We start from the raw sequence: 23,734 nt of genomic DNA on the forward strand, positions 1-23,734 counted from the left end.
CATGTTTTGTTTTGTTTTTCTTCCCCTTCAAAGGTGTGTTTTAGCAGTCACAATGAATGCATGTGGTAGTTATTAATATTTTCCACCTAATCAAACCTCTTCTGGCTGTCAAATTAATGGGAAAAATGCATTCATAGTAGCTAAGTAATTACAAAAACTACATTGTCAGTAATTACTATTTAGGCTATAAATAAGATTGAATAGCCTTTTTTATAATGAATAATAAACTTGCCACTCAGAATGTTTTACATAGGTAAGCATTCTAGGTAATTTGAGATTTTTCTAGAGTGTTTATCAAGTATCTAATACATATTTCATTAAAGAATGCAGAAGTAGAAATTCAGATACATAAAGCACGGTAATCAAATTTATAAAATAAAATGCTTGGGATGCCTGGCTGGCTCAGTCGGTTAAGCGTCCAACTTCAGCTCAGGTCATGATCTCACGGTTCTTGGGTTCGAGCCCCAAGTCAGGCTCTGTGCTTGCTGACAGCTTCGGATTCTGTGTGTTTCTCTCTGCCCCTCCCCCACTCACACCCTGTCTCTCTGTCTCTCAAAAGTGAATAAATGTTAAAAAAATTTTTTAAATAAAATGCTTAATATTAAATGTACAGAAATATGTTCATTTTTCTATTATTCATGATATGGAGGGAGAACATGAATAATTAAAAGCTACCACTTATACCAAAACCTCAGTTCAGTCATTAGTTTACAACTTCCTTTCCCATCAAACCTTTTATCACAGCAGTAAATTTTTTTTTAAATTTTAAAAATAAATGGTTTGCTTTGATTTTTTTGTTTGTTTGTTTTGTTCCTCTGCTCATCTTTGGTGTTGAGCAGTAAACTCAGAAGGAGAAAAGCAAAGGATCTCAAAGTCTGAGTAATCAGTTCACTGATTATAGAATTTATTTATGTAAAGTTTTTAAAGAGGGGGTTGTGACAGATTCTTCAGAGCTCTAATTTTTATATAGAGTGACCTTAGAAGTTATTGGCATTTACTTTTTTTTTTTAAGTAAGCTCTATGCCCACCATTCAACTTGAACTCATGACCCCAAGATCAAGAGTCACATGCTCTACCAAGTAAGTCAGTCAGGTGGGACTCAATGTGGGACTCAAACTCATGACCCCGAGATCAAGAGTCCCATGCTCCACCTACTGAGCCAGCCAGGCACCCGGGGCATTTACTTTTTAAGATTAGTACACAATAGGGTGTTTTAGATAATTTACAGAATCATATTAGCACATTAACTTGATAACACTTCTGATACAGCCTGTAGTCCAACCTCTTGTTTACTTTTTAAAAAATAAGTTAAAAGTGATTTAGCATGACTGCATTAGTATTGACTTCTCCAGGCAGTCATAAATTTAGTTACCTGTTTCTGTTATGATTTTACTAAAAATTACTTTTTTTTTTTTAAAGCAGCCTCCACGCTGGGCATAGAGCCCATCACAGCGCATGAACTCACGACCCTGAGATCAAGACATGAGCTGAGATCAAGAGTCAGACGCTTAACAGACTAAGCCACCCAGGAGCCCCTAAAAATTACTTTTTTTTCCTAGTTGAATTTAGAGAGAGAGAGCAAGGGAGGGGGGCAGAAGCAGAGAGAGAGAGAATTTCAAGCAGGGTCCACACTCAGTGAGGGAGCCTGACACAGGGCTTGATCTCACAACTGCAAGATCATGATCTGAGCCAAAATCAAGAGTCAGATGCTTAACCGACTGAGCCACCCAGGCACCCTTTACAAATTACTTTAAGTCATTAATAGATATGATTTTTAACTAACCCCCTTTAACAAATTGGGACATTGTGAAATAGATGTCTTCTCCTGGAGTTATTGTTCCAATGTGGGTATTTATTGAATGGCTGTAAATGTGCAAAGTAGAATGTTTTTAGTTTAGAATTTTTGAGAGGGCCCAGGGAATGGATATGCTTTTCTGTTATTTTTGTCACTAAATAGATTATCAAGATATTCCTTCAGGAATATGGCATAAAACTACATAAATTATGTAAATCAATTTTGAAAAATCAAGTTGTCATTTTAGACAAAATACAGTTGCTTAAGAGTCTATTTTTAAAGTTTGTAATTACTTTATATGTAACTAGATTTATATTTCTTCATGAGGTTTTATTTTATTAAAGATCATTTATAAATATTGCCACAAAACCTGCTTTCAAAAAACAGCCATTGTGCCAAATTTTTCACCATCTATTCTCATTAATGTCATTGACAAAATAGTTATTAGGTATTTTAGATACATTGTTCTTGGCTTTCATAGTATTTAAAACATAAAATGGCCTTTCAAAGAATACTAGAAGTAGTAATTTCACATCTTGAGGGATTCAGTTAATTCCTTATTTGATAATTATAAGTATGTTCTTGGCTTTTTATTAATCTTGTTAATAAGTCAGTATTACCATGTATCTAGGGAAATATGAATGAGTCCTATTTTCAACTGCCTAGTGAAAACATGACATGATAGGTTATACTAGGAAAATAAGACTTGTTTGTGATTGCCTAGCACTTATGTTTTTCCTGCTATTCCTAGGCTTTTCAGGTTTAGTTGGGATTGTCACTTTTGGTAGTAGCCAACTTAAAATAGAGCTCTGAGAATGGATGTGATACTGTCATAAATGATTTGATTTTGAAAAGCTAGCAAATGATTCTCTCTTAGATCCCATTTCTTTAATTTGAGGACTGTTGTTAGTTGAAGGTGTTACTTGACTTCCACTTTCTATGGGTGACTTTATTACTTCATATATGATTAATAAAATGTCCCATAAGAATGTAACTAATAAAATCCGTAAATACACTTCAATACCAACGAACAGTATTGCATACCAAATTTTAAAAACTATGCACTTAGAGCAAGATTTAAAAAATAAAACGGGGCGCCTGGGTGGCTCAGTCGGTTAAGCGTCCGACTTCAACTCAGGTCACGATCTCGCCATCCGTGAGTTCGAGCCCCACGTCGGGCTCTGGGCTGATGGCTCAGAGCCTGGAGCCTGCTTCCGATTCTGTGTCTCCCTCTCTCCCTGCCCCTCCCCGTTCATGCTCTGTCTCTCTCTGTCTCAAAAATAAATAAAAACGTTAAAAAAAATTTTTTTAAACAAAACAGTATTTTATCTAAATTTGAACTGTCTTCCATTTTTGTTCAACCTGGGGTTTGGGTTTTGTTTTAGTTTTTGGCTTTGTGTTAGATGTTGTTTTTCTGCCTGGCCTTAGTGGGTAGAAAATCTTTATGTCAGGGTGTTTTAATCACCAGAACCCTTCTGATTCATAATTTAGATTTAGCACTTTCGTGTTGATCTCAGTTTCCCCTAAGCAAACTATTTCCTATTCAGTTGACTGGGCTTTAGAAAGCAAAACTCTTCTGATTACCTGCTTACTCTAATGACTGGCTAAGGCCTTATCTATGCTCATATCCTGTTCACCTCAAGGGCCTTAGATTCTCCAGCACCTTCTTTGTACAGGAAAGCTGTTCTCTGTTCTGTGGATTCAGTTTCTTGACAAACTGTTGAGGCTCATCTTTTTCGTTTTCCTGATGGCAAAGGCAAAAAAAAAAAAAAAAAAAAGAGGAGGATAAAAACAAAATCAAGCTATAGAGTAATTCTCTGTTGGCCCCTGGTAGTCACCTTCCTAGAAGAACAGTGTTTTCCAGGCTACCAGCTTTATTCCAGCTGATTGACTCTACTCCCTCCTTCTATGTCGTTGCCTCTTTTTACCCTTTAGGAGCCTGTCAGGAATTTTGCAACCTGACAAGAGGCTTCTTCAGAGCCAACCACCTTTTTTTTCTCAGAGCCTAAAAAAAGGTGCGTCCTCTTACTGACAGAAAAATACTTCGTTCGTCTGTTTTTCTGTGTGCTGCCAAATTGTTTTGGTATATTCTTTTCACCCAGTACAGTAAGAAGTCTGGAAACACGAATGTGAAGTGTGAGATTGCTTTTAATACTTTGTGTACTTTAGGGGGTGGGTCTTTGAGCTCCTCGTTGTTCAGTTTACCGTGAAGCAGGTGGCAGATGTAGGTTTAGTTTGCACTCTTCTTCCTGCCTGCTCTCAGAAGGCTTACAGATTGTGTTTGTTTGTTTTTCAGATAACCCTCAGGTAAGAGGTAAAGAAACACCAAGCCCAAAAGGCAGAAGAATCTGTCTGTAGCTAAAGGGTGAGACACTAGAGGTAGGATGGTTTATGGGATCTGGCTCTTTGAAACCATACAAACGCAGTGTTCTTTTCTAAAGTAGACTTAAGCACTTGCTACGTGATTTTAAGGCCTGATTACCCTAAAGCCATAGCACATGAGTGATGAAGATTTAAGTTGAAAATTGGAAAAGGTGATCCAGTGATTGGAGAGAAACCACTTGCTGCAGCTCTGATAAACCAAGACTCCTATACAGTCAGACATTTCAATACCTGGTTCCAAAAGATGAGCTTTGTGGTTAGTAAGCCAGGCAAAAGAGTGCATGTTACTAGCTTCTGTTTGGGGAATCTAATCTATGTAGGTTCTTTTTTTTTTTTTTTTTTTTTTTTCAACGTTTATTTATTTTTGGGACAGAGAGAGACAGAGCATGAATGGGGGAGGGGCAGAGAGAGAGGGAGACACAGAATCGGAAACAGGCTCCAGGCTCTGAGCCATCAGCCCAGAGCCTGACGCGGGGCTCGAACTCACAGACTGCGAGATCGTGACCTGGCTGAAGTCGGACGCTTAACCGACTGCGCCACCCAGGCGCCCCTATGTAGGTTCTTAATACACACCTGTATTGATTGCATCTGAAATATTTCTGGTATCCCTTTTGTAAAGTGAAGCGTGTCCTAAAGTGGTTTTGTGTATATGGTAACTGAATCCCTTTATTTATTTAAAAGAAAGTTTTTGAATGTTTATTTTGGAGAGGGAGAGAGCGAGAATGAGGATCTGAAGCAGGGTCTGTGCTGACAGCAGGGAGCCCGATGCGGGGCTGAACTCACAAACCGTTAGATCATGACCTGAACCAAACTGGGACGCTTAACCGACTGAACTACCCAAATGCCCCTCTTTATGTATTTTGAAAGGTTTTATTTTTTAAAGTAATCTCTGCACCCAACATGGGGCTCAAACTCATGACCCCTAGATCAAGAATCACATGCTCCACCCACCGAGCTACCCAGGTGCCCCTTGAATCCCTTTTTAATGACAACATCATTTTAATTGATATTTATCTAGAAAGTTGGCTTGATGTTTATTTAACCTATATAGGTTAACCTCATTTTGAACATACTGAGGACAGCTTACAAATGATATGAATATGTTTACATAATGGTTATAAGTCAATTTACATATCTAGAAAATTTGGTTTTTTGGAGAGGGGACAATCCAAGCCAACATAATTAAGCTATTAATATACCTTCCTATTCTTCACTGAGTGTTTTTGAAAAATGTACTTAACTGCATATATGCAGTGGTATTTGCATTTGGGCATACACACTGAACGCACTGTCTGGGAAAGCTTTGAATTCACACATGTGCAAATTATTTTTTTTCTGGTCAGTGAACACTGTTGAATACTTAGATGAATGTTTATACAATGACATTGGCCATGCAGTTCTTCCCGCTTTGTCCCTTTATCACATAGCAACAGATCATAGGATTAATTGTCCACTTAATTAACTTGGGTGTGGGGTAGGGTTGCCTGATAAAATACAGGACTCCCAGTGAAATTCCAATTTTAGATAAACATTTAATATTGAAAGTGTATTTGTTGTTTATCTGAAATTGGAATTTAACTGGGCAGCCTGTACTTCTGGTTGCTAAATCTGGCATCCCTTGGTGGGGGAGAAGCAGAAGACTGGTGGGTATGGGCACACTTAGGAGACTTAAATACAACTGGAGTGTGCAGTGATAAAAGGTAGCCTTTACTCTGACAGGAATACTAAGATTTTTGAGTGCAATGTTTATTTTAGGGTCCAACACTTTTTTCTTGGGAAGTGCATCAGTGAAAACAAAGCTCAGAAATAACAAAACTTAACAATACATTGTTCAGGGATACCTTATCTTTTTAAAATGATAAAGTAAGGGAACAATAAATCAAATCTGGGCTACCGGTTCCCTTTAAGAGAAAGGCAGCAGATGGAATAGGACAACACAGTAGCTGTCCTAGTCTTCATGCTATTCTCATTGTCAGGTAGGATGGTGAATCACAGTTCATTTTGTTTGTTATGCTTCATAGTTACATGTATGTGCTGCATATCAAATATAAAATATCAGTTTAAGAGTTAAAATATAGGTTGCAATGAAAACATCAGACTACCTGCAAAGTTTCACTGCCTGTACTTACCAAAATAAATCCCAGATCCCCCAAATAAAGAGGTATTCATTTCTTCCTTGTCTTCATCAGGTTAGCATCCTTAGTTCTGTATATCATTCTACTTGGTTTCTAGAACATTCACCAAATTGGTTTTTCTCTTGCAGATATGTTCTCTTTCATCAGTGTTCCTCTTCAAATGTGTTCTTATCAGTGAGAAGTAGAGCAGAATCGAACCACTCCCCTTGCCCTGGCCTTAATAGTTCCTCAGATTACACCAGCTATTTCAGCAGCCATCACAGCCTTTGCTGTGTCTGAGCAATCAACAGAAATACCTAAATGTTTTTACATGGTTTGCTGTTAAGTTGTATATCCCCAATCATTCATTTTATATTTATCCCCACTCCATTGCATTCTGTTAAGACTGGCTTATTGTTGTAAACTCTTAAAATATTTGTGGGTGCTGTCAGCTAGTATATTCTCTATGCTTCCCAACTTTGTGTCATCTGCCAATTACGTAGATATGCCAGCAGTGTCCACATTCAAGACATTAATAAGAATAAGTAGGATAGGGGCACCTGACTGGCTCAGTCATAGAGCGTGTGACTCTTGATCTTGGAGTTATAAGTTCGAGCCTCACATTGGGTGTAGAGATTACTTAAAAATAAAAATTAAAAAATCTTAAAAACATAAAATAAGTAGGATAGAGTACAGTAGAAATTATTTGATAGTTCCTTATGGTTTTTTATTGATGCATTAATCAGCATACTTTGAGTAATGTTCAATCAGTTACAAACCCATCTAAGTGTATTCTAGCTTAACATCTCCTTGTTAATATCCTTGTCTAAAAGGATGTTATTGTGAGGGACCTGGCTGGCTCAGTCAGTGGAGCATGTGACTCTTGATCTCAAAGTTGTGAGTTCGAGGCTCACTTGGGTGTAGAGATGACTTAAAAATAAAATCTTTGGGGTGCCTGGGTGGCTCAATTGGTTAAATGTTTGACTTCGGCTCAGGTCATGATCTCGTAGTTTGTGGGTTCGAGCCCCGTGTTGGGTGCCATACCAACAGCTCAGAGCCTGGAGCCTACTTCAGATTCTGTGTCTCCCTCTCTCTCTGCCCCTCCCCTGCTCACGCTCTGCCTCTCTCTCACAAATAAAAATAAATAAATAAAAATGAAATCTTTTTTTTTTAAAAAAGGATATCGGTGAGAATGTTATAAAATTGAGTGCTTAAATCCAAATTTTTTTCACATGTGTACAGTATCCCTTTATATTCTAAGCCAGTTAACCCTATCAAAAAAGGCAATTAGGTTAATCTTGTATGACAGGCTTTCTGTGAATGCTTACTGACTCTTTTTTTAAAACTAGGTTTTTGTTTTTGTTTCTTTTTTAGGTTTGTTTATTATTTATTTTGAGGGAGAGAGCACATGCGCAAGCAGGAGAGAGGGAGACAGAGCTTGATCTCAGAAACTGTGAGATCATGACCTGAGCTGAAATCTAGAGTCTGGACACTTAACCCACTGAGCCACCTAAGGTGTCCTGAGTGCTTACTGACTTTAATGATGATCTTACCCATGCCTAGGGCCCTTAAACCATTTAACAGTGTGCTTAAGAATTTTGCTTGGAAATGGGGTGCCTGGGTGGCTTAGTCTGTTAAGTGTGCAACTTCGGCTCAGGTCATGATCTCGCAGTTTGTGAGTTTGAGCCACACGTCGGGCTCTGTGCCGACTGCTCACAACCTGGAGCCTGCTTCCAATTCTGTGTCTCCATCTCCCTCTCTCTCTCAGCCCCTACCCTGCTCACGTTCTGTCTGTCTCTCTCTCAAAAATAAACAAACATTAAAATTTTTTTTTTTTTTTTTTGCTTGGGATTGACATCAAGCAAATCTGCTTATAGTTTTTAGCATTTACCTGCTTTCCATTATTGACTATTGAGTGTTTTTCTCATTTTCCTCTTCTATTCTACCTGATTCTTTAAAGGCTTTAGATAGGGAGGAAGCTGTGTACATTCTTAGGGTATGCTGGGATATAATTTGTCTGGGACGGGAGAACTGAACTCATTTAGATTATCTAGGTACTTTTATCTCCTTGAATGCTTTGGGATTCAGTTTCCTCATTACAATTTGTTTTTCCTTTTCTGGTTTGACTATCGGTAATCTTCACTAGAAAAAAAAGAATTGGAGCAGCCTTTTATATTATACTATTTGTCTACATGTAAACAGACTCGCACCTTTTGTTGTTCTTGTTCTGAATATAAATTAAAATAAAGGAAAGCTGTGTCTGGAATTTTTTTAATCCGCGCACATCCTAAGCACCAGTCTTTCTGATATTGTTCTTATAGGTGTTTGCAGTTTTCTTTGGGTATGTGCGCATTCCATCCCTCCAGCCTCTTGTGAAGGTTTTCCTTTAAAATATTTTTTATAGGGGCACCTGGGTGGCGCAGTCGGTTAAGCGTCCGACTTCAGCCAGGTCACGATCTCGCGGTCCGTGAGTTCGAGCCCCGCGTCGGGCTCTGGGCTGATGGCTCAGAGCCTGGAGCCTGTTTCCGATTCTGTGTCTCCCTCTCTCTCTCTGACCCTCCCCCGTTCATGCTCTGTCTCTCTCTGTCCCAAAAATAAATAAACGTTGAAAAAAAAAATAAATAAAATATTTTTTATGATGTGACATGGTGGAGATGCAACCAACAAAATTCAGACCATGAGAATTTCTACAGGATGGACGACCTCATTTCTTTGTTTGCTGTTGTTTGTTTGGGTGTTTTTTTAAAGACTATATTTTTAAAGCAGTTACAGGTTCGCAGCCAAATTGAAAGGAAGGTACAGAGATTCCCCATTTACCTCCTCCCATGCACACATGCAGAGCCTCCCACATTACCAGCATCCTCTGCCAGAGTGGTACACTTGTTACCCATTGAGGAGTCTACATTGACGCATCATAATCACCCATCCGTAGTCCGTAGTTTGCCATAGGGTTCACACTTGGTGTTGTACATTCTACTGGTTTGGACAAATGTAGGATGGGTATCCCCCATTACAGTATCATACTGAATAGTTTCACTGCCCTAAAAATCCTCTTCAGGATGAATAAACTAGTTCTTCAACACATGAATAGCAAGAAATAAAAGAGATTGAAGGGGAACCTACTGATTGAGAGAGACGTAGCAACTGATTGTAACACGTGAACCTTATTTGGATATTAATTGAAATGAACCAACTGTAAAAAATACTTGAGACAATCTGGGCAGTATGAATTGTGTATCAAAGTATGAATCATGACTGTATATAATAAGGTATTGTTAAATTGGTAATAGTGTTGTGGTTATGTCTTAAAAAATATCTTTTTTAGATACGTATGACATTTTTATGGGTAAAAATAAAACAATTTCTGGGATTTGCTTCAAAATAATATGGCAGGGGTGTGGAGGGAAGAGTATTGATGTTGATCATTATTGAACATGGTTGATATGTTGTACATGTGGGTTCATAATATTATTCTCCCAATTTTGTGTATGTTTGAAATGGCCACAGTTAAAAGTTGGAAAAACTCCCCCAGAATATATTTTTATGGCCACAGTCCTTGTCTAGCAGATTCAGGACTAAAACACAGATCTCCTGATTCCAGCTCTCAGTTTTTGTTTTTTTTTTCTTTTTACTATGTAGCTAAGCTTAATAGTCCTTCTACTTCCAAATTGATGTCATGTTGCCCTTTCAGTCTCTGGGATCCCCAAATCTTCCCTGGGAAATTTGTGGTGGTATTTTAGGTAATCAAGGCTTTAATAAATGGCCAGTTTTACTTGATTGGCTACCTACCCATGTGAAACCATGAAGGGTTTTTAGAATTATTAGGGTGAGTTCACAGGCTGCATGAGTTGTTAAAATCCGCAAAGAGACTTGAGTCCAAGTCCTAACTAAGTAGGCCTTTGATCTTAGCTTAAGCTCTAGGAGGGTGGGGATCCTGTCGGCCTTGTTCACTGTTTTACACGTAGTGCCTAGCACAATGCTGGTACATGGTAAGCAGTAGGTAAAGGTTAAATGAATGGTTAAATGAATCCATTTATTCATTTAACCTTATTTAGCTTCTTTTCCTCACATGTGAAATGAGATTGTTGGTCTAAATGGTTGGTTTGTTTGTTTTTTGTTTTTAAGATTTTATTTTTAAGTAATCTCTACACCCAATGTGGGACTTGAACTTACACAACCCCGAGATCAAGAGTCGCATGCTCTACCCACTGAGCCAGCCAGGTGCCCCGGTCTAAATGGTTCTTAAGCTTCCTTCAAACACTTAAAAAAATTATTCTTCCTTTCTGACTGATTTTTTAAAGTCCTTTTAGAATTTTGAGAGGGATTACTGTAAATTTTTTTGATGCTAGGTAACATCAATAGATAGGATACTCACTTCCAACACCTGTGACAGAAAACCCCAGTTATGGTGCATCCAGATCTCTTGAAAATAGCCTAGTGCTATGCATTTTCTGTGAGATTGAGTTTGTTTTTTTAAAGTAAATGAGTACTGTTCTTGACATTACCAGAGAGTCAGGTTTAGCAAGTTCCAAAGTCAAGCTAAGAGGGTTAATAAAACGTGTTGCTTGCATATTTGTTAGCGTTCACTGAAATTGTATTGAATGCAGTATTACTTTGTCAGAGTTTTGTGCTTCCTGTGGAAACTTGGTGGGCAACCCTTTAGGTAAGTTGTGGTTATTGTCATCAGATCCAAATCCAGGACCTACCTTTGGATTAGTGAACTTATTATTCTAATGAAATTTTGCTTGAGGTATGTGAAGGCTATTGCTGGATCAGGTCAGAGTGTATAAAAGAAAAACAATTCCTATACTGTCTTGCAAAATCCACAAAGCAATGTTTTGAAGCCACGTAAATTTTAAAAATAATGAATGTTGTGCAGACATTAAAATGAATTGGTTCTAAACACAAATACCCTAGCTGCAAAAGGAAAACTGTAATTAAAATGCTAAATGGATAGGGACTCTGAGAAAGCATCTGTCACACATTATTTTATATTCAAACATGAGCTTTGTTAGTATAAACTCAACATAACGAGTACATGAAAATAACTGTCTTTTAGAAACTAAGGTATAATGAATTAAGATATTCTATCTGTATTGTAAGTTACTGAAGTACAAATTTGAAAATTGCTTTTATATTCAAAACCTGAGTGGAAACCACACTAAAAATAATTTTAATATTTGATCTGTAAGCCGTATAGGGTGTTTTTTTTAGCAGAATACCAATACTTTTTTAAAGCAGATTGTATTTTGAAGCTGTTTTAAAAATTGCTTGTTTTTCATGTTTAAATTTAATAGTACAATTGGTAGACATGTTTTCAGTTTCAGAAACTGCTGCAAAAATCAAAGATTTTCTGTGTTTGTAACTAGTATTTGTATGTTGGAAGTTTTTCTTACACTATTAGGTAATCAAGGAAGTTTAGCCCTTTATATTTTTGCTCAACTTCATAAGAAGCACGTTTATTATTTGAATTAAGCTTTGTCAGATATTTAAATGTGTTGAAAATATTTCATTTAAAAATACCCTACAATAAAAACTTTTCAAATGAAAAAATGAACTTTTGAAGCTCTCATTTTGGTTTCTTAAGTTTTATTTAAGTGGGGTATACCACCAATACTTAATATATGTCTACCTGTTACTTCAGAGTTTCTTTTCTTCCTCTTTTTTTTTTTTTTTTTTTAAAGTAGGCTCTATACCTTAACATGGAGCTTGAACTCATGACCCTGAGATTGAGAGTTGCATGTTTTACCGACTGAGCCAGCCAGGTGCCCCATTTCAGAGTTTCTTCAAAATTTCTCTTGTGTGGGGTGCAATAAAAGTTATTTTATGTAGGCATTTGGACTTTTTCTGGGAAAAATTACTGACCTTAACCTGTAAACAGGAGGAATCTAATTTGCTATAATTAGTATCTACAGAAATCTTGAAGGACTATTTTTCTACTTAACTAGATGTATCAAAGTATTACTGGGCATTTCAGGATGTATGTGTGTTGGATTATGTCAGTGTTTCCTACAATTTTTCTCAATTTTAAGGGATATCAGGGGATATAAAATTTAGATCATTAATCATGGTATAAACTAACACCTTCACTCTCAAACTAATGAAGGGTCTTAAAATTTTCTAAAATTATGGGAAGTCTAAAAACTCATGCTTAAAGGTCATGTAGCTAGTTGGTTGGGAAAACCTAGAATAGAACTTAATTTTCTTGACCTCTAGATGCCCATTTCTCCTGTCTCCAAACTTGAACATGAATAGTTGTTTTCTTTAGGCACATAATCACCTTGAAATAGTATAATGTTCTTATCTCTACTTTGAAGTCAGAGACTGAGAAACAGAGAAGACTTGAGTGGTTGTCCAGGGATACCAAAGAATAGTGACACCTTGCTTACCTGACAGCCACTTCTTTGGTAATAGATTCTCCAGTACAGCTGAAAATAAGAAATAATCACTTAAACAGCCCCTGACCAATCAAACAATGTGCCATGAAGTCCACAGTAAAGTCGTGTAAAAATTTTTTCACGGGAGACTTTTACTGAGAATCTCTGGATTCTTCCTTTACCGTACAATTCCATTTTTAAAAACCTGGTTTCCCAGCTCAACGCAGATTAGAAGCAAAAATTAGAAAGGGAGGGAAGCTTTTAAAGACAGGCACATGGCCAACTGGAAGAAGTGGCCAATTAAAGTGACCACTTAAATTGAGGAAAGTGATGCAAAACTGTAAAACACAGACATTCCAGGCATAATAGCCTGGGGTCCTGTAGTGTGAAGGCAAATAAATTCCCTGCAAATAAATGTCTCTGGAGGGCATTACTATATTAAAACATAGTGTGGTATTTGAGCATAATTACTCCAGGTCAGTAAGAAAGGGAAAATTGTATATCCTTTGTTTAAGAAGGTATTTGCAAGGGAAAGATTACTGGAAGGGCAAGGCTTAGCCTATAATGTACTTATTTACAAGCTGCTTTTGAAATGGAAATTCAAAAATAATTAAAATACTTTCAGAAGTTTGGCACTAAAAGAGAAGCTTCATCACTCTTGAACTTTTATATATGGAGCATTTCATTATTTTATTCCCTAGCAGTGCCAAATCAATTAGGTGTTAATTGTAGTTGTTAAAGGCAGATCAGGATTCAGAGCCTTTGACTTAGTCTAGTCCAACCCAAGAAGCAGCACTAATTGCCTTTACTTTGGTGTTCATAGCGCCAATTATAGTATTTTCATAATCATCATCTTTTAAGACCTTGCCCGGAAACGAGGCAATATTGCAAAGTATTTGAGAGAGTGGGCTCTTAGAGTCAGACTGCCTGGGGTCAGATTCTGGCCCTACAATTTACTAGCAGTGCAATTTAGGTGACCTAATCTGACCCAAGCCTCCAATGTTTTGTTGTGTATAATAGGGAACGTAATAACACTACCTCATAGGAAAGTTGTGAGGACAAAAGAAGTTAAAACTAAGTCAAGTCTTAGCAAGGTTTTGGGCACATGCTTAATAAAAGATGGCCATTGTTTCGTTATTATTATAATGCCCCATTAGGAATACTTCCTGTGGGAATACTAAATTATGATTTACTGTTTCTTAGGGTGAAACGCATTGTTCCTTTCTCATCTTGGTACATGATACAAATCATACACGTTGTTTTAGCCAACTTTACAAATTATAAATACGCTTTCACTTTTTACTAGATGCCAGTGTTCTATAAATGGATCAAAAAAATGTATCACAAAAGAATCCTGGTCATATAGGCTACCCCTATTAAAGACAATTTTAGGCTTGATTAGCCTAGAAGAAGCTGTTTTACTGCCTATCAAGATCATAACAACTTTGTAACATTTAAAATATGTCTCAAACATGACTGTCTTTTGTTATTAGTTTTTTGTTTAATGCCATCACAAAATGTAAGCCGGATCCCATTTTAATCACCAGCTCAATATAATCTGGTTTTTCTCGTATTCCCTGTTGGTAGGTGGACTGGAATTTGACAGCCTGTAGGGTATCTTTTCTGTGTTTAAGAAATTTGTCTCAGTCTCCCCACTACCAACAGACTGCCAAAGTACCTTAGAGAAACTTGCTGAAGGTCCTCATTTGTGAATTTCGATGAAGCAATTCGAAGCTGCTGAAGAAACTACCACTTACTGTGTGTGCCCCATGTGCTCTCATTTAATGCTTACAGAAAGGTCTATGAAGTAGAGTGCTTTTACCCTGTTTTACAGAGGAGATTGAGGCTTGGACAAATTAAGTGATTTCATCAAGATCACACATAGAGTAAATGGTAGGAAGAATATTTAATTTAAGCAGGGGCCATATGCTTGAAAGCTCTTGCTCTTTTCACTATGTCCCCTTAGCTCTCAAAAATAATAAATTTTATAGTTTGTACACGCATAGGTAAAGCCCTGTTAGCACCAATCTGGAATATTTCCATGTGTGTCAACAATTAGTCCATAATTTAGACCCTGTGAATCAATAGCCAAAAAGTGCCCTTTATTAAATGTTACATACAAGAGATAAATGTAGTTCCCCATTCTGTGTGTGTTTTTCTTGTTTTGACAGCTAAAAAAAAAACTGGTCAGGGGCGCCTGAGTGGCTCAGTTGATTAAGGTTTTTTTGTCTTTTTTTTTAAATTTTTAAATGTTTCTTTATTTTGACAGAGAGCGAGCAGGGGAGGGACAGAGAGAGAGGGAGACACAAAATCCGGAGCAGGCTCCAGGCTCTGAGCTGTCAGCACAGAGCCCGACGCTGGGCTCAGACTCACGAACTGTGAGATTATGACCTGGGCCGAAGTCGGACACTGAACCGACTGAGCCACCCAGGCGCCCCAAGCGTCTGACTCTTGATTTCTGCTCAAGTCATGATCTCATGGTTCATGAGTTCAAGCCCTACATCAGGCTCTATGCTGACAGCGTGGAACCTGCTTGGGATTCTCTCTCCCTCTCTGCCCCTTCCCTACTTGTGCTCTCTCTCTCTCAAAATAAATAAATAAATAAATAAACTTAAAAAAAAAAATAAAATAAAAAACCTGGTCAGATTTCTTGAAGTGACGAGGGTCATGGGAAGGCAGATTTTCTTTTTCTTCTACTGTCTACTTCATATGGGGCTTAAGGTATTTAAAAAAAAACTTTTTTTTTTTTTAATGTTTATTTTTGAGAGAGAGAGAGTACAAGCAGGGGAAGGGCAGAGAGAGAGAGGGAGACACAGACTCCTAAGCAGGCTCCAAGCTGTCAGAACAGAGCCCAATGCAGGGCTTGAACCCACAAGCCTCAAGATCATGACCTGAGCCAAAGTCAGATGCTTAACCAACTGAGCCACCCAGGTGCCCTGGGGCTTAAGGTTTTTTTAATCTTATTTCCATTTGCTGTTACACCTCTGAGGCAGATGATTTGTGTTTTCTAATTGACAGTCAAAATATGTGCCATGTAGAAATTGGATAACCTTCGAGGTTTTTTGTTTTTATTTTTGTTCTTTTGATTTCCACTTACATTTAGACATCCTTTGTGTAGAATCTTTTCTCTTTTTTTTAGTTTTTTTTAATGCTAACTTAGTTTTGAGAGATAGTGCGTGTGCACGCGCGAAAGAGAGAGAAGGAGAGGGAGGGGGAGAGAGGGAGAGAGAGGGGCAGTGAGCCTGGGAGAAGAGAATCCAAAGCAGACTCTGCGCTATCAGCACAGAGCCCAATGCGGGGCTTGAACTTATAAACAGTGATATCACAACCTGAGCCTAAACCAAGAGCTGAAAACAACCCACTGAGCCACCCAGGCACCCCTCTTTTTTTTTTTTTTTTAAGTGTATTTATTTTGAGAGAGAGCAGGGGAGGGGGAGAGAAAGACTCTCAAGCCAGCTCCACACCTTCAGTGCAGAGCCCAGTGCTGGGGCTCAGACTCAAAAAATGAGATCATGACCTGAGCCAAAATCAAGAGTCAAACACTTTTTTTTTTCTTTTCTTTTTTTAAATCAGAGTAGCTTTGGTCCTAATCACCCCTGGATAAAGAGGATTTTGTTACATAGCAGTACTGTATAGGTATGCCAGGGAAGCCAAATAATTGGGAATATATTTTTCATTTCTGCAAATTGTCCTTTGTCACATGAAATTATATTGTCTGGGCACTATGGTTAAATGGTCAGCACTATTTTATATAGCTACCTTTTTTTTGTTTTGTTTTGTTTTGTTACGTTTTAGAGAGAGAGAACATGAGCCAGGGAGAGTGGCAGAGGGTGAAAGAGTCTTAAGCGGGCTCTATGCTCTCGATGTGGGGTTCCATCCCATGACCCTGGGATTATAACTTGAGCCGAAATCAAGAGTCAGATGCTCAACTGACTGTGCAGCCCATGTGCTCCTACTACCTTTTTGTTTTTTAAACGAGCTTTAAAAACCTCCTAAACTAGAATTATGTTTTATTCATCTTCATATCTGTAGTCCCTGGTACACAGTAGATATTCCATAAGTGTTTGTTGAATAAAGGGGTTGATGTTCTGTTAAGTGACCAAAATAATTTTTTTATCACACTAAGTTTTGATTAGAAGTTCAAGATTGCTACAGCAAATATGGATTACTCAGTTTGCCATTTGAAGAGCATGGTAGTTGAACTTGATGCTTCTCTTGGTTTATCCCCTAAATATGTGACTTTGGGGAAACTCATTTAACCTCTGGGCACCTCTGTTTCTTTATCTGTAAAAAGAGGCTATCTGATTTGATAATGTTGAAGATGCCTTTCAAAATAAAGTATCATCTGTAATCATTACATTTTACAAAAAAGTTTTAGAAATGACGTATTAATATTCATTTAAAAGTGTTTCTTACTGGGGCACCTGGGTGGCTCAGTTGGTTAAGAGTCTGACTTTGGCCTAGGTCATGATCTTGCCCTTCCCAAGTTCACCCCGCATCCGGCTCTGTGCTGACAGCTCAGAGCCTGGAGCCTGCTTCAGATTCTGTGTCTCCTTCTCTCTCTGCCCCTCCCCCACTCACACTCTGTCTCTCTCTCAAAAATAAACACTAAAAAAATTTTTTGAAAAAAAGGAATAGTTTCGCTCTAGTAGATAAATGAGCTACAAACAAAAATGGGTACCTCTCTTCAAAAGCAGAGTAACTGTCTAATGCGTATCAAACTTTCCATCTACACTACAAATCAAAGAACTGCAATTAAGATGATAATGAGATACTTTCCTTATCAAATTTGTAAAGATTTTCAAAATAACACTCATTTTTGGCGGGGGTATTAAGAAACAGGCACTCAGAGCAGTGAGAGTATAAACTGGTACAACTGTTCTGAAGGGCACTTTGAAAGTTTCTCAAAATGCTGAAAAATATGTATACTTTTGACCTGCAATTCCACTTTTAGAAAATTTATTTTAAGGAAATTTATCATGGGGGCACCTGGGTGGCTCAGTCAGTTAAGCATCCAGCTCTTGATTTCGACTCCAGTCATGATCTCACAGTTCTGTGGGATCATCAGGCTCCGTGCTGATGGCATAGAGCCTGCTTGGGATTCTCTCTCTCTCAAAATAAATACACTTAAAAAAAATTATCATGGAAGAGCACACAATTTTATTTATGAAGGATGCTTATTTTAAAGTTTATTTATTTTGGGGCGCCTGGGTGGCGCAGTCGGTTAAGCGTCCGGCTTCAGCCAGGTCACGATCTCGCGGTCCGTGAGTTCGAGCCCCGCGTCAGGCTCTGGGCTGATGGCTCAGAGCCTGGAGCCTGTTTCTGATTCTGTGTCTCCCTCTCTCTCTGCCCCTCCCCCGTTCATGCTCTGTCTCTCTCTGTCCCAAAAATGAATAAACGTTGAAAAAAAAAAATTAAAAAAAAAATAAAGTTTATTTATTTTGAAAGAGAAGGAGGGAGGGAGAGAATCCCAAAAGTGGGCTCTGTGCAGAGCTGGATGTAGGGCTCGAACTCACGAACCACGAGATCATTACCTGAGCCAAAAGCAAGAGACGCTTAACCAACTGAGCTACCCAGGTGCCCCAATTTTATTTACAAGGATGTTTATTATAGTATTATACATCATATGTATATGGGAAGACAAAAGGTACATACTCAAATCCCTAGATCGTAGGATTATAGGTCACTTTAATTTTCTTCTCTCTTTTTTATGTTTTCTACATTTTCTACGTGCACAGAAGACTTTTTTCAATCACAAAGTATATAAGTGTTTTAAAATGTGGGCTTGTCTTTAATAAGCGTGTAGATGTATTTCCCTTCTTGCCTCCACTATTCAATACCTCCTTCCTTTTATTTCTATACAGGTCTCCAGGAAAGGTTGGGATTTCAACATTAAAGGTAAGCTGTGTTTTCTGAGAATTCTATTTCTACAAATTGTGTATACTTTTCACTCATTTTTCTATTTTATGTAAATTTTCTTGCTTTTCCGTTGCTTTTGTATTATTATATTAGTATTGTCACTGTATCTTACTAGGTGTGGTTGGGTGCTCTAGAAATAACAAATATTGTGCTATGAGGAAAAGGATTGTACGTTTTTTAGATTTCCACTAATTTCCATTTGTTTTATAATGTTTAGAATAAAAGAATACTATAAAATACGTGTGTGTTAATTGAAAAAGTAATACTTGCATGACAAAAATGTGGAATAACCAAAACACTTTTATACTTCTTATGGGCACATGCATTGGTATCATCATTATTTATAAAAAGCAATCCCAGCCTTATATCCAAGCAAAGAAGTTTGGTGTTGAGACATTATGAGATACTGTGCCAATGAAAGCCATTTTAAGGCCAAGAACATCACCCAACAGAACTATTTATGTCAAATAGAGTACATACTGTTTGTGTATGTTTGTGTATGTCTGTATATAACGTATATATAATCTCAAATGTGCCGAATTTTTTTTTTTTTACTACCAGTATTCTTACCTTCTATTTATACACATTGGACACCGATCTTTTTGATAAATTGTGGCATGTTCATGTGGCATCCTCTACAGCAGTAGATATGAATGAATTCATTACGTACAATATTAATTCAGCACCATAGCGTTGAGTGGGGGAAAAGAACAAGTCACAGTAAGATACATACAGTAATACTCCATTTATATTAAGTTCAAAACCATGTAAAATTAAAGAATATATTCTTTAAAGATACAAACATAGTAAAACTATAAAGAACAGCAAGGGAATAATAACCACAAAGTTTGAAGGTATCAGTCATCTCTCAGGGAGAAAGAATGTAATGAAGATGGAGAAGGGTATTTAAGAGATTGGAAGCTAATGGTAATGTTCTTTTTCTTAAACTGAATGCTTAAGGAGAGTTAGTTCTTCTATTTTATAAAAATTTACTTGTATTTGATAAAAACAATTTTTAAAAATAATGCGTGGACATGGTGAAAATTTGTCTAGTACAAAAAGTAGATGGTTGAAAATGTAGCTTCCCTCCCATTCCTCATCCGCCACCTCCCAATCCCCATATCCAGAGACAATTGCTGTTTATGCTTGTAGGTTTTAAGAGCCACTTAGCTCTAAGATGTTTTTACGTTGTAACAAACAGGTTTGGGAAATTTACTTTATCTCAGTAATTATAGATTGTGCTTAACTTGAATAAAGTTAGAAAATATACATATTTAGTAAATAAACATGCAGTTGGATAGTGTTCGTTTTTACTTTTCATTTTGAAATAATTATAGATACAAGAAGCTGCAAACATAGTACAGAGAACTCCTGTGTATCTTTCACCCATTTTACCCAGTGGTTATATCTTAATTATAGTACAATATCTCAATTATAGTACAATATCAAAACCAGAAATTTGACATTGGTACAATATGAGTGTATAGTTCTGCTTCGGTTTATTACATATGTATATTTGTGTAACTACCACCACAGAATGGAGGTCTATTTCATCACCGCAAAGCTCTCCCTTGAGCTATGTACCCTTTTATAAAAGTCACACCCGCCATCTACCTCAAATCATCCCTAACCTCAGGCAGCCCGGAAGCTCTTTTCCATTTCTGTAATGTTGTCATTTGAGAATGTCCTATAACTTCAGTCACATAGTGTGTGACTTTTTGAGATTGGCTCAAAGGATTGAGATCCAAGTCGTTGCATGTTATCAACGGTTTATTCCTTTGTATTGTTAAATGGTAGTCTGTGGTGTGAATGTACTCCGACTATTGAATGCATATCATGTATAGCAGCATACCTATTGATATTTTAAGCAATCCAAAGAAAATTTTGATGATTTGTAGAATCAAAATAGATGATTTTTGATGATTTGTAGAATAGAATAGACTTGAAGTGCCACAACGAGTTTGGGAGGGGAAGGGAAGATAGAAGAATCACGAGAGCACAGGTACCTGGTGTATCAGGGAAAAGTTTCAGGGAAGAGGTAGAACTTGTGCCTGGCTTTGAAAATTGGGAGAAATCTGCATAGGCAGAGAAAAACTGGGAAAGCATTGTATGTTAGGCAGTAGCATGAGCTCATTACGATGCAAAGGTATAGAATTTGCTGGGAGCATTGAAAGACTGGCATGACCCATGTAAACGTTTCAGTGGTAAAATGATGGAAAAGTAAAGTGGGGCCAGATTTCGATCAACTTGAATGTCAGGTTAAGAACTCTGGGCTTTAAAATTTTGAAGCAAGACATTTTAAAAGTCAGGTTTTATATGTCTTACAGTTGTGCTCTTCAGAGTTTTGTTTTGTTTTGTTTTTTTATGGAGGAATTAATGGAAAGATAAGTGGTGGAAGGATGGGAGACAGTTTGGAGGGAAGAGACTAAGTGCAGAGAGCTGTTAAGAGGTAGTTAGAATGTCAAGACTGGAGACTTGGACAAAGGGATCACATTGATAGGAATCGGTGGATGGACATGACCACTATTTAAGAGTTGTTTCTTGTTTTTTTGTTTGCTTTTGTTTTTGTTTTTTAACTTTTCTCAGCAAAAAAGAGTAGAGATCACATCTCTAAAACGTTTTTTTAAAATTTCATTTTTGGGGCACCAGGCTGGCTCAGTCGGAAGAGCATGGGACTCTTGATCTCAGGGTCTTGAGTTTGAGCCCCACGTTGAGGGTAGAAATTACTAAAAAAAAAAAAAAAAAAAAAAAAAAAAGGCAATAAATAAATTTTTAAAAATAAATAAAATTTCACTTTAGTCACTGTTAATACCTTCCCATTCCTCACTACTAAAAACTAGAAGTGACCTGAATTTTTTAATAACTAGCATTTTTATTTTATTTTATTTTTTAAAGAGTTTTTGTAAGTTTGTTTAAACATTCTCTACACCCAACACGGGGCTTGAACTCACAGCCCTGAGATCAAGAGCTGCATGCTCCACCAACTAAGCCAGCCAGATGCCTCAATAACTAACATTTTTAGCTTACTCTTCTTTAGTAAATAATAATGAAGATTTCCTTGAGCGTAGATTACTTTTGTACAAATGATTTGTGAAAATGGTTAATCTTTTGTTGGATGTGCTTATTAAAATTAAAAGCTAGGGGCGCCTGGGTGGCGCAGTCGGTTAAGCGTCCGACTTCAGCCAGGTCACGATCTCGCGATCCGTGAGTTCGAGCCCCGCGTCGGGCTCTGGGCTGATGGCTCAGAGCCTGGAGCCTGTTTCCGATTCTGTGTCTCCCTCTCTCTCTGCCCCTCCCCCGTTCATGCTCTGTCTCTCTCTGTCCCAAAAATAAATAAACGTTGAAAAAAAAAAAATTTTAAAAGCTCTAGTCATAGAACTGAATACTGTGAGGAGGGTCCACACAGCTCTCTAATATCCAACAGACGTGGAGGGAAACCGTGGTGTGAATGACTGGAAATTGAATGATCTACCATACCTTTTAAGGATGTGTGTTTCTGAGGTTGTGATCGGCAGGGGTTCAAGAAACGGCCTAATGGTGGGAAGCTGGGATTTAGTAGGCCCTGTGCTTTAGTAATGGGGCAGGCCCATCTCCAGAAGGAGGTGATAAGTGAGGAGTGTGTGAAGTCTAAGCTGGCGTTGGTTGTCTGCAGGCACATTTTTGGCTTCCATTGTTTCATCTCCCAAGCCTGATCAAGATGCTAGGGGAAGGACCTGGACCTTACACACCACTGAGAGTCATAGATGACTATATAAACCCCAAATTAGGTTTTACTGAGAAATCTTCTGATTAACTTCTCTGGAGACTAGATCCTCTGGTAGGTGCCATATCACTCCATTAAACTTGTGACTTAATCACAGTTTACCTTATAGAGGTTGATACCTTTCAAAGGTTCAAAGTCCTGGAGAGTTTTGTTAAAGCCAAGTAAGATAGAAGTGCAATTGCTGCTTAGCTTGGCAGGTTTTTTTTTTTTTTTTATGTTTATTTTTGAGAGTGGGGTGGAGCAGAGAGAGAGAGGGGGGGACAGGATCCAAAGCAGGCTCTGTATTGACAGGAGAGAGCCCAATGCAGGACTCAAACTCATGACCTGAGATCATGACCTGAGCCAAAGTCAGACACGTAACCGACTGAGCCACCCAGGTGCCCCACTGCTTGGCAGTTTTGATCAGTGTGAAAATGTTAATCTGTGACCCTTGTAAATACTTAATTAAAACAAATTAAATCGAGGTACAGGAATTATGAGTGTGTATTTTTGCTTTGGTTAACTTAGGAAACATACCCATGGGATTATGTTGTGCAGTGCTTCTGATTTTCCTATTAATGAACAATTATTGGAGGATAATTGGATAAATATACTTAATTCATACGACAGCTGAAGGTGTTTCTCTAATATTCATTAACTGTTCTTAATGATCATCAGCTTTCAAGTATTCTCTCTCCCTGGTCTTGTCAAGATTATCTTACTAATTGGTTTTGATTAGAGTTGTTCTTTTTTAGTTTAAAACCAGGATTTGATTAAAGGATATGTAAACTTAAGATATGTGTATTTACTGAAGAAAAGCCAGAGGCATGTGTTATTCAGCATTCATTTAGCAAATGGTTACTTTTGCCCAGCACTCTTTTAGGTACTGGCTGTGCAGTGGTAGACAGAAAAAGTCTCTGTTCTCATAGAGCTTACGTTTTAGTGGGGCAGGGAAGAGACAAAAAAAAAAATAAATAAATAAACAAGTAAACAAGGTTGTTTCAGATGGTGATAACTGCAATGAAGAAACAGAAAATATGATAATGTGATAGAAAGTTAAGCAGGTAAGGCTATTTTAAGGTGGTTAGGGAAAGCGTTTTTTGTTTGTTTGTTTTAATGTAGGCTTCAGACCCAGCGCAGAGAGTCCTCTGTAAGGCTTGAACTCATGACCCTGAGATCAAGACCTGAGATGAGATCAAGAGTCAGACAGATGCTTAACCAACTGAGCCACCCAGGCACCCTTTTCTAAAAACACTTGAGCTATCGCTCTAAGGATGGTAAAGAACCATCCAGTTGGCCAAAATGTAATTGTGGGGTTGTGGTGGACAAGGGAGGTGAGAAATATAGATGTCAAAGATGTAGGCCCTCATGGGTTGTGGTAGTTTGGGTTTTACCTGCCACTTAA

At 37.7% G+C, this 23,734-nt stretch overlaps 1 protein-coding gene across 2 annotated transcripts in view; it reads left to right on the top strand.

Moving 5' to 3' along the window:
- The window catches only part of WDR44 (WD repeat domain 44), an 81,708-nt gene that overhangs the window by 11,413 nt on the left and 46,561 nt on the right, over positions 1-23,734 (top strand). For both annotated transcript variants that reach the window (XM_045473099.1, XM_045473100.1), the window contains exon 2: positions 18,533-18,566. In XM_045473099.1, the coding sequence (XP_045329055.1) occupies positions 18,533-18,566 (34 nt within the window). The remainder of the gene's footprint in view (positions 1-18,532; positions 18,567-23,734) is intronic.

The sequence above is a fragment of the Leopardus geoffroyi genome, chromosome X (genome assembly GCF_018350155.1).
Source record: "Leopardus geoffroyi isolate Oge1 chromosome X, O.geoffroyi_Oge1_pat1.0, whole genome shotgun sequence".
Taxonomy (NCBI): domain Eukaryota; kingdom Metazoa; phylum Chordata; class Mammalia; order Carnivora; family Felidae; genus Leopardus; species Leopardus geoffroyi.